The sequence below is a fragment of the Pristiophorus japonicus genome, chromosome 9, assembly GCF_044704955.1.
Source record: "Pristiophorus japonicus isolate sPriJap1 chromosome 9, sPriJap1.hap1, whole genome shotgun sequence".
Classification (NCBI taxonomy): Eukaryota; Metazoa; Chordata; class Chondrichthyes; family Pristiophoridae; genus Pristiophorus; species Pristiophorus japonicus.
Window position 1 is genome coordinate 118,982,404 of NC_091985.1, and position 12,069 is coordinate 118,994,472.

The 12,069-nt window shown below is 41.9% G+C and overlaps 1 protein-coding gene and 1 long non-coding RNA gene across 7 annotated transcripts in view; both read left to right on the plus strand.

Moving 5' to 3' along the window:
• LOC139273194 (aftiphilin-like) overlaps window positions 1-12,069 on the plus strand; it is a 74,143-nt gene that overhangs the window by 11,520 nt on the left and 50,554 nt on the right. For all 6 annotated transcript variants that reach the window (XM_070889769.1, XM_070889774.1, XM_070889771.1 and 3 more), the window contains exon 2: window positions 1,141-3,176. In XM_070889769.1, coding sequence (XP_070745870.1) covers window positions 1,170-3,176 — 2,007 coding nt within the window. In that variant the 5' untranslated portion in view covers window positions 1,141-1,169. The remainder of the gene's footprint in view (window positions 1-1,140; window positions 3,177-12,069) is intronic.
• Window positions 6,884-7,970, plus strand: LOC139273195 (uncharacterized). Its single transcript, XR_011595033.1, has 2 exons — window positions 6,884-7,550; window positions 7,679-7,970. It is a non-coding gene; the product is annotated as an uncharacterized lncRNA (long non-coding RNA).

Below are 12,069 nucleotides of genomic sequence, written 5' to 3' on the forward strand. Positions count from 1 at the left end.
GGAATTGACAAACTGCAGGCAGCTCTGGGGACTGAAAATCCATGAATGCAGGGATGTTGAAGTTCTATAAAGAAAAAAAGAAAGACTTACATTTATATAGTGTCTTTCACGACTACCGGATGTCTCAAAGCGCTTTACAACCAATGAAGTACTTTTGGAATGTAGTCACTGTTGTAATGTAGGAAACACAGCAGCCAATTTGCACACAAGCAGGATCCCACAAAAAGCAATGTGATAATTACCAGATAAACTGTTTTTGTTGTGTTGATTGAGGGTTAAATATTGGCCAGGATACCGGGATAACTCTCCTACCATGGGATCTTTTACGTCCACCTGAGAGAGCAGATGGGACCACGGTTTAACGTCTCATCCGAAAGACGTCACCTTCGACGGTGCAACACTCCCTCACCACTGCACTGGCATGTCAGCCTAGATTTATGTGCTCAAGTTCCTGGAGCAGAACTTGAACCTATAACCTTCTGACTCCGAGGCAAGGGTGTTGCCCACTGAGTCACACCTGACACTTAAACAGCATCTCTTATACTTTGTGCTGTTGTGATTCTCTCTGAAGAATTTCTTTCATTCAGTTCAATCTATAGCTTTCCATAATTTTAAACAGAATTAGTCCAGGTTTCTGTAGGTCTTTTTAGTTATATCAAGTTAAGCCAAGTCAGCTTCCCTGTTACCCATATTATGTTTGCTTATAAATAATATAAATGAAAATATTAGATAAAATCAACATTTCTTAAAACTGTGACTAAATTGTATGTGCATGCTTTTGTCTAAGTTATTGCCCTTTAACCTTGCTTCACCTGAAGACTAGAGTTGGTCTTGATTCCCTGTGTGAAATTCCACAAAAGATCAACTAGTATTAATATTAAGAGGTTTATAGTGTAACGGTCATATTTTATTTATTTTGAAGGCAGAAGCGGACCAGTTTATTTAAATGGAAAGTTAATTCCCAATCATGTTTGCTCTCATGGGAAAAATATTCCAGAAGATTAGTATGACTTAGTTAATTGTCAGAATGCTTTCAAGAGGTATGACACAGCTTTGGTTAGCAATGATTATTGAATAATAAGTTTACCTGAAATGTGAGGTTTCAAGTGTTCTTAACTTAACCTCTCTTGTTTGCTGTAGGTAAAAAGAACTGACTAAGAGGAAACATCATGGAACCAGACGTTATTAGAATGTATTCTTCTTCACCACCGCCACTAGATGATGGGACTGAAATTGATGAAGATGAGTTTGGTGAATTTGGTGGTTTTTCAGGAGTTGGTACTTCAACCCTTGGTTATACTGACTTTGATTTGGAAGATCACGATGAGAACTTTATGCCACAGAACCATTTTATGCCTGGCCATGAATACTCCTGTGATACAGATGGGTTTGCTGACTTTCATTCAGCAGGTGCCAGTGAGGACAAAGGTTTTCTTTCAGACTTCTCGAGACCTGCAGAAGGAATGTCAAATGACATGTCTATAAGTACCGATAAGGATGTAACTCGATCCAAATCTTCAAGGAGTGTTTTCGATTGTACAACAACAGAACAAACAACAGAATCCATAAAACAATCTGAAGTAACTGATAGACTTGATAGCCTGACCAAGGATATTGGTACAATAGATTTAGAACCAGAAGAGCAGGAAGAGTGCTGCAATGGCAGCAAGACCAACCCAGAGATTCTAACAAATGGGTACCCAACAATAGATTCAACATACTCTCGGGGAATAGAAAATATGGACAACACAAGTGATCAAAAGGGACAAAAAGTTATAAATGCTCACATCACTGAACTCTTTTCAAACTCCATGCCTAGTTCAATTGAGGACTTTTCTGAGTTTTCTGCATTTTCAAATGTTAAAGTGTCTACCAATTTAACAGAAGAAAAAACAAGTAGGTCTCTGCCCACTATCAGCAAAGCACCACCAAAAGCAGAGCATAATGCTGGCAATCATTCAGCTTTAGGGAAACTGCCAGATATTCAGCTCAGTTCGAACGTTGCAATGGATGGTGATAAGCTGAAAGCTGTACGAGAACCAACAGAAGGTAAATGTGTTGCTTCAGATTGTAAACACGCGAATGGTACAAACACAGATGTAGACAACACCCAGTGCCACTCCTCTGAACCTAGTACTGCAGTTGACGCAAGCATTCCTAATAATGACTGGAACTTGTCAGAATCAATGGAACACATTGAAACTAGGGATCAAAATGCTCAGCAGTTAGTTCATGAATCTTTGGACATAGTAAAAGAAACCACTACCACAGAAAGTACTGAGATCCGATTAGATACAGATCTATCAAAATGTAAAAAACAAGATATACTAGAACCAGATTTGGAAACGTGCATCTGTGAGGAAGAGGAGTTTGGTGTTTTTACAGACAGTATTGTATGTAGAGAGTCTACGTTTGAACAAGACCATACAGTAATTGAAGAGCTTCAGGCCACTGATCTGAAAAGGACAGAGGAGAATGATTCTGATCATTTTGGAATTTCAAGTAGCAATTGTTCACTAGATGGTGCTTTTTCTACTTTTAGTCCAGTGTTGAATTCTAATGCTGCGGAAGATGATTTTGGCACAATTGATGTGCATCCTGTAGACTCTGACAGCAAGATTGCCTCAAAGTTGACAACAGAAGAATTTGCTACGTTTCAGGAAGCTGGTGTCCAAGATGAGTTTGGTGACTTTGGTCACATGAGCACTGACTCGGTACAAACATTTGCTAATTTTTCTGAATCTCCAGCAGAAAAAGATGTGGTGCCAGAACTTGTTCATCACAAAGGTGACATGGGATTTAGTGAGCATGGAACTACCGCAACAGTTACAAAGTCCGATGATGAGGATTTTGGAGAATTTGGGTCTATTCAGCAAACTAAAAATGGGACTGAGTTTGCAGGATTCAAAAGTGATGAAGACTTTTCATCTGATGGACAAGACACTGAGTGGAATGCTTTTGGGGATTCAGTGGCTGAAAGTACGTCATGGGCAGCTTTTGGTGAAGAGCAGTCTATTGGTGCCTATGAAGAAGAAATGAATCAGTGCAGTAGGACAGAACCTGCCCTTTCCAGTAGCACACAGTTGACTGGCTGGGAGGCCACTACTCCTGTTCAACCCATTGAAGAAATGACTAGAATTAAGAGCACAAGTCCATTTGAAGAAACTGTGTCACAAGTAAGTCTTGATGATGTTGTATGTTGGTTCATAAATGATACATTAATCAACCACTCACAGAATTTTTGATTCAAAGTATTACAGCCATACGCCCTAGAAATGTTAAACTTTTAAAACTTATTTTGCATTTTCTGCCTTTACCTTTTTTCAGCTTTTGAATGCAGTGCGGGGGTTAAGAGGGTAGGGAAGCAACCTGCCCCAAGACCTTTTAAAAGCTTTGCTTTATAACTGGCTGCAAGGTAGTGTTTGACAGAAACCTAAAACTGATCATTCTTCAGTTTTATCTATCTACCTGTGGGAAAGTGCTGGGCTTCTGCTTGACAGTAGTGATTGGCCTGTTTGAGTGGGACGCTACATTGGAGTGCCAACATGTTATATCTATAACTTCATTGCTAAATTTTATCAAGTTATTTAAGCTATAAAATTGTGAATGGATAAGTTGCTCCCTGTGTGCAGTGGATACTCAATTTATTGTGATACAAATTGCGATTTGAACCAATAGAAATCTCCTGAATTTTGGCAACATATAACATTGTGCTTGTAATGTTTGTGGGTGAAATCTTCTGAAATGTTACAAATTGGTAACTCTAAACTTATGGAAATGATGCTGATTATACCACAAACATTTTTGTAGAATTTATCAGTCTAGCAGATCGTACTTGCCTGGCTTTGGGGAGTCAGTTAAGCCACTCGCAGCAGAATACCCAGCCTCTGACCACCTCTTCTAGTAGCCATGGAATTCATGTGGCTGGTCCAGTTGAGTTGCTGGTCAATAGTGACCACAAGGATGTTCATGGTGGGGGCCTTGGCGATGGTAATGCCATTGAATGTCATGGGGCGGTAATTAAACAAGTAACACACATGTTACTTGTCAGCCCAAGCCCGGATGTTTTCCAGGTCTTGCTGCATGTAGCATGGACTGCCCCATTATCTGAGGAATTATGAATGGATTGAACACTTGCAACCATCAGCAAACAGCCCTGTTTCTGACCTTGTGTGTGAGGGAAGGTCATTAATGAAGCAACTGAAGATGGTTGGGCTTAGGCTGCCCTGAGGACTTCCTGCAGCGATGTCCTGGGGCTGAAGTGATTGGCCTCTGGCACTCACAACTATCTTCCTTTGTGTCAGGTATGACTCCTGCCAGTGGAGAGTTTTCCCATTGACTTCAGTTTTACTGGGGCTTTTTGATGCCGCACTCTATTGAATGCTACCTTGATGTCAGTGGCAGTCACTCTCACCTCATCTCTGGAATTCAGCTGTTTTTAACACTTGCTGAGTAGGCTGATGGGGCAGCAATTGGCTGGGTTGGATTTGTTCTGCTTTTTGTGGACAGAGGACATACCTAGGCAATTTTTTACATCGTCTGGTAGATGCCCATGACATAGCTGTACTGCAACAGTTTGGTTCGAGTCGTGGCTAATTCTGGAGCACAGGACTTCAGAACTACAGCTGGGATGTTGTTGGGGCCCGTAGACTTGGCTGTGTCTAATGCACTCAGCCGTTTCTTGATTTCATGTGGATTGAATTGGTTGAAGATTTGCATCCATGATGGTGGGGACCTCAGGAGGAGGCAGGGAAGGATCATCCACTCGGTGCTTCTGGCTGAAGCTGGTTGGAATGTTCATGGAAGAACTTCCTCCCGTTAGTTGCTTAACTGTTCACCACCATTCACACTGTGGCAGGACTGCAGAGCTTTGACTTTATCCGTTGATTATGGGATTGCTTAGCTGTTACTGCTGTTTAGCATGCATGTCGTCCTGTGTTGTATTTTCACCAGGTTGGCACCTTGGTTCCACGTATATCTGGTACTGCTCTTGGCATGCTCTTCTGTACTCATTGAAGCAGAGTTGGTTATCTGGTTTGAAGGTGACTGAGGAGTATGGGATATGCTATGCCATGAGGTTACAGATTGTGGTAGAAAATAATTCTGCTGATGACCCACAGGCCTCCATTGCTGCCCAGATTTGAGTTGCTAGATTAGATCTTCATCGCAAGGTGGAATGTGCCCTCAATGTGAAGATGAGATTTGATCTCCATGAGAACTGTGTGGTGGTTCCTCCTTCATTTTCTGATTCGATCCTAGGTAGCAGCCAAGTGACCCTTCCATTTTTATTCTTGTTCTTCGTAGCAGTTTGATCCAGTACAAATAAGTTCAGAGGGCGTTTAAGAGTCAACAACAACTTGTATTTATATGGCACCTTTAACGTGGTGAAATGTCCCAAGGCGCTTCACTGGGGTGGGGTGGGTGGGGGGGGGGGAGAAAGGGGGGCTGGAGGAAATTAGAGATAGGGAGGGGTGAGGCCATGGAGGGATTTGAAAAGAAGGATGAGAATCTTGATATCGAGTCGTTGTTTAACCGGAAGCCAATGTAGATCAGTGAGCACAGGGGTGATGGGAGAGCGGGACTTGGTGCGAGTTAGGACACCGGCTGCCGAGTTTTGGATCACCTCTAGTTTACGTAGGGTATAATGTAGGAGGCCAGCCAGGAGTGCGTTGGAATAGTCAAGTCCAGAGGTAACAATGGCATGGATGAGGGTTTCAGCAGCAGATGAGCTGAGGCAGGGGCGGAGACGGGCGATGTTACGGAGGTTGAAATAGACGGTCTTAGTTCTGTGGCCGAAATCTCATTTCAAGGTCAAATATGTTGGTGTAGGACTGGAGTTACACACGGGCCAGACCAGGTAAGAACGGCAGGTTTTCTTCCTTGAAGAACATGAGTGAATCAGTTGGATTTTTAAACACAATCCGACGGGGCACCTTTTCCTGACGTCAGCTTTTTAGTTCCAGATTTTTAAAAAATGAATTCAAATTCACAAACTGGGATTTCAACTAATGCTTTCTGGGTTACTAGTACACTACTGTACCCTAATAATTTTATGACGGTCTGAATTAATATGATGTACTCCAGGGAATGGTATAATTTTCTTGTGTTTTTATTTTTTTAATAATTCTATTCCTTTCTGTGCCCATTCAATCCAGGATCACTTATCACATTTCTCAATCTCCTGTCATATGGTTTTGTTAATTTGCTGCACTGTGCCTCATCTAAACAAGGTCAAAGCATACATTGTGATTTATATCTTTGGAGACCAGGGAGAAGTCAATGCATAAGCATCCTTATTGGAAGCCCAAGTCTTTTTACTGTCACCAGATGTAGTATATCACAGTGACAACATCTAGTGTCTGTAAAGCAGAATAATTGGCATGACTTTGTATCTGCCAAAGGTGATTTCTACAAAACCTTTGCTTTTGACATTCTTATCAAAGAGTAATTAAAAAGTCAAACTCTAAAATTCACTTCGATAATACCGATTGTGTATTTGTTTTGTGAGCGTGTGCACACAGCAGTCGATCAGCCCTGGTGGTGTGCATGGGTTGTCAAGGTTAATTTGAATTAATCAGATCAAACAAGGTGAGGAATGAGGAAGGGGAGGGGTAGATGCGAAGAGCCCTGAGGAAGGGGGAACCAAGATCAGTGGAGGTAGGGGATTGAGACATAGGACAGCCAGCCATCGGAGGAGGGGAAATCTAGCCTATGGGGGAGGGCTGTGGATGGAAAATGTAGTTGGAGGATTACAAGAGAGGAACTGAAGCAGGGCCGGGGTAGCCTGAGAAAGGGAACTGCAGTCTGTGGTGTGGGGTGGGGGGGGAATGGATGGATTAGTGGGTGGGTTGGAATGGGAAATAGTCAAAGGGGAGGGGTAAGTTGTAAGTGTAGCCTGTGGTGAATGGGATTTTGAGCCAGCGATGGCATGAGGGAGGAGATGAATACAGTCCATGACTTAATGTGCGATGGGGAGGTCCATGAGTTTTGCACAGCTAGCTACTGGAACTTGCTATCGTCCATCCTCCGTCCTCTAAAAGTTTGTGACGGTGCTCCATTTCTGTTTATTTTGTGGGATGGATAGGTTCTGCCCGAGGACTGAGAAAAGAGAAGGGGTTGAAAACTTGTTCATTAGGAGGGTGAAGGTGGGGGCTGAAATCTTGTTCATCCGGAGCTGGGGGAGAGGTGACCAAAATCCTGTTCAGCAGGGGATGGGACCCAATACTTTCTTGAAGGGAAGAGTTGGAGGGCTAATTACTTGCACAGCTGGGGGTGGGGGTGAATAGTTACCAAGTGATGGAGCTTAAAACTTGCTTGTGGTTGGGTGAGAAATGGCTCTCCTGCTCAATGAATTGTTTGTTTGCTGGAATTCAGCACTTAAGTCCATTTGCGATAGTTTAAGCACTTTCTGCAAATGCTATTTTCCTCCAACAATCAGCTTTGTTATACTTTTGTCTTCTGTATATTTCCATTGAGCCTTGTTCTTGTCCTTGATTCTTAGCTGCTTCTGCCGCTTCAGGATTTTTCCTCCATGGACTGAAATACTTTAGGTATTTGTGAGCACAGTGTTTTTTTTTTAAACTTTTGCTTTTAATTTAAAGACTTAACATATTGCGATTGTTCAGTTGGATCAAAAATACTAGCAGCTTCATTTGACATTTTGTTTTTGATTCCACAGATGATGATTTCTTTCCATGCCAAATGTTGAGTACCATTTGAGCTGTTGCATAATGATGTGGTACTCCATTGTTTGCAATTTGTCACGTAATGTTCGGTTGACAATACTACCTACTGGTGCAATACCTTTGTCATCCTGAGACCACTTGCTGTTTTTAATATATAATAGATATATTTTTATATATCTGTATTAAAAATTGTATGTACACACTTCCTATCTAGTAACATTTACTTCCTGTAACACTTTCCTGTGTCTCCTGTTTCTTTATTGATTAAATTGAACCTATATTTCATGATTGGTGGTTTTCATTCCTGCGTCCGCTATGTGCTGAATTTGCCCTCAAATTTCGAACTCCTTCTCATCTAGACCTTTATCCATCACGACATCTCTGCTGCTGCCAACATGTGTAAACTATTCCCTTGCCACTGTCTTTAATGCCCTAATTTCCATCAGTCACTGTTTCCCACCCCTGTTGTTGTTCTGATGCAATCTCCACCTTCATAGAAATATAGAAAATAGGTGCAGGAGTAGGCCATTCGGCCCTTTGAGCCTGCACCACCAATTAATAAGATCATGGCTGATCATTACCTCTGTACCGCTTTCCTGTCAGGTCAGAAGCTCAACAACTTGAGGATACCTGGTGTACAATTCATCTAGTCATCTGTCGCATAACCATTTCAAGCATTGCTATGCCTCATTCTCTTCAACCAAGACCACCTATTGCTGCCTCTTAAGTCTACACTGCCCTAAAGTAACTAGACCCAGCTCTTTATGCCTGTCTGAGTAATTAAGGTTCTTTAAGCTTGGAATTATTAACATAGCTCTCCTCTGAACTGTTTGCAAGGCCATTATATAACCCACCATGAGGTGACCAAAATTGGATACAGTACTCCAGATGCAGACTAACCAACAACCTGTGCAATGACTGAATGATGACCTCTGATTTGTACTGAAGGGTTTTATTAACAGAGCCCGATATCCTGCTTTGGCTATGGCTTCTCTATTGGTCGTGAACCTTCAGTGATCTGTGCACAATAACACCTAGATCTTTTTCTCTCTCAACTGCTTTCAGTATCGTTCCCTGTAAATAGGCATATTCTGTGTTGGTCCTACCTACGTGCATGACACTGCAATTATTTAGGTTAAAAGCCATTTGCCATTGTTTAGCCCACTCCTGTAGTGCATCTAAATCTTTCTATAGTCTTTAAGCCTGGCACAAATCACTGTCATCGGCAAACCTACTGACCAGGTCATTAATAAAACCAGTGAAAAGTAGTGGGCCTAACACTGATCCATGGGGAACACTATTGGTAACCTGCCTCTGTTAATTCCTGGATTCTTTTACTTCAATCTGGTTCAGTAAAATTACTGAGTCGAATACCTCTTGTGCTTTGAACAAAGCAGTCTTTATTACCGGCCAGTAAGACCTATCAGACAGAAGATATACTCTCTGGATAGAGCGTACACACTCCCTACGGATAGGTGAAGTTACATCGTAAAGCGTTAACAGTTATGCAGTTTTGAAATCAGATAACAAAATACAAATGGATTGACAGTCTAACTCAGCCACTCATTAGTCAATCTATACGAGATGTTCTTCTTGAAAGCTCAAGTATTGCCTCTAAATGTTTCAATCTAATGGTGTGACTATTTACTGAGACCTTGCAATTCTGCAGATGTATTTCATGTTACAATTATATATTATTGGCAGGATTAGTGACTTGAAACCTTGAGACAGACTGTTAGCTATGCTGATGTTGCACTATTTGCAATCTGACATTCTCCCAGCTATTCTTCCATGGCTTATACATTTTCATATATCCCGTTTACTTTACTGTCCTTAATTCCATATATTCCGTTCAGATATCCACACCTCCATGCTGATCCACAACTGTTAAGTACACTGTTTGGCTGCGGAATTGGAGCCAATTCAAAGGGTTACATAGGATATACAGCACAGAAATAGGCCATTTGGCCCAACCAGACCATGCCAGGGTTTATGCTCCACTCAATCCTCCTACCATCTTTCCTCATCTAAATCTATCAGCATAGCCGTCTATTCCCATCTTCCTCATATGCTTGACTAGCCTCCCTTTAAACGCATCGATACTATTTGCTTCAACCACTGCCTGTAGTAGCGAGTTCCACATTCTCACTTTTTGGGTAAAGAAGTTTCTTCTGAATTCCCTATTGGATTTCTTGGTGACTACCTTATATTGATGGCCTCTAGTTAGCCTCAATTTCCTGCTGTAACCGTGTGAAATAATTACTTTTTTAATGCATCTGTAACTATCTGGTAGCATAAACCATTTTGTTAGATTTTAATCTCCTTTTTAAAAAAAACACTAAATTATCTGAGGTAAATGTTTTCTAGGTAAATTCTGGAAATGTTTGATAGCAATACAGGACATTCTGCAGGATGTTGTTTACAGGCCCCAATCCAAACGATGCAAAAATTGCTGACATTGTTCCGATTTGAAAGTTAAAATTTTTGTTTAAGGAAATTAATCTATATTAAGGAAAATACGTCATTCACTGTCTGTGGAAATCTTTTTACAAATTTAAAGTCTGACTATCAAGCTTTGAGACTCCTAACAAAGTTGTTCTATCGCCCTGTGAGTCAAACTATGCATTACCCCTCCCGGTTTGGCCAACACCAGGTACCCTTCCCCATTGCTTCCAAATCCAAGTGCCATAAAACTCCAGGACTCCTGTACTGCTAAATCTCAGCATACCTTTGTGTACCTCTTGCTCGCTGTGCTGGAAAACCTTGCAACAATCATCTGTGCTGCCAGACCCAGGACCCTTCCGATGCTGTTAAACGCCAAGATGTTGTTTCATTCTATGCTGATGAACTGCAGAACCCTTCCACCTTGCAGTACTGCTAAAGTTCAGGGGCCCCCGCCACCTTGGCCTAAAGACCATGTGTATGCTACACCTTGCCTATCATCTTGCTGTTGAACAAAGATAAAACTTGAATAGAAAGGTAATGGAACATGCAATAATTATCAAGGCCAGTGGTTTATAGTTGTTACGGAAAAATGAGCAGAATTGCAGAACTCTTATCACTAAAACGGCAGTAAAATACCAAGAATGCCAAGCAATTAAAATTGCAATTTGACTTAATTCTGTCATTGTATATCAATAGTCTGTACTAAATCTGATTGACTCATTGTTATAAAATAGCATATCCTTCAACTCCTGAGAGTAATGGGAAAACCACTAATTATACATCCATTGTATATTAGAAGTCTATACTTCCTTTGCTTAGGTCTTGTAATGTTTTTGGTCATGTTTTTCTGATTTTACTTCTTATCGAGTCCTGCACTACTTGGTCTCCAAGGTAGGTGGTGCTGTTTTGTACTTATCTTTGAGACCTATGTCCGTCTGCATAGTAAGCGCGGGTCACTACAGCCTTCAGGTGAGTTTTTTTAAAATTAAAGAAATGTTCTATCCAGTGGAGTTGTTGTGTTCCATCACCACTAGTTCCCCCTATCTGCTGTGATCCCCTTGCTCTTTTCTACTCATTTACAAACCATTCTCATCCCCACTGTTTCCAGTCTCCTCTCTTGCCCCAGTCATTTATAGCCCGTTAGGTTTTCCCTCTACCCTGCAAGTTTATGATCTCCTTTTTCTCCTTCTGAAACATTCTTTGCCCCAAAACCTGGCTATATCTGAGTGGCAATTGGGTCTTGCCCATACCTTTCCTCACTAGTGATTCTGCCATCACCCATGGTGCCTCTCCATTTGATCCACTGTCTTGTGTTCACTGATTTCCTGGTTCTAAGCAGTAAAAGTGAAATAGCAGATTGAGTTGGAGGGGTTGGGTCAGGTGGGGTAATGGAAAGTAGAGGGATGGGATGGAGAGTAGGGAAAATCACGGAGGGGAAAATTAATTACCAATTTTTAAATTGCATAAAGTACTTAACAAATGTAAAGATGTTCTTCCCCACAGCAGTAACTCGCTTTTAGTAGTGTGGGTGTAGGAACTTGGGCTGGGTCTCGGGTCATGGAAAGTGCTGGCCTGAAGGGATTAACAACCATTGTGCAGAGTGTAGCGGTAGATGAGAGCTTGGGGTCTTAGCAGGGGAGGGGTGCAGCAACTTGTGGGGGCTTGGAATCCTGGGGGTGGTATAGCAGACATTCCTGCTTTACAAAATCCTGTGTTACTAAACAGCATTACATAAAACAGGGCTTTCATACTTCCCTCTTCTCCCTTCCCCCAGCTGCCGGCAGCTTGTGAGATAACTTTGACTCACCAGCCTATAGCGCTGGTCTGATCATTTGCTCAGTCAGTGCCCTGCACCTGTCACTGGGAACTGTGGCCTACTGCCCTCCACGGCTCCCTTCCTCATGCCACCCACCACCTCCCAGCTGAAAGAAGGAAGTAG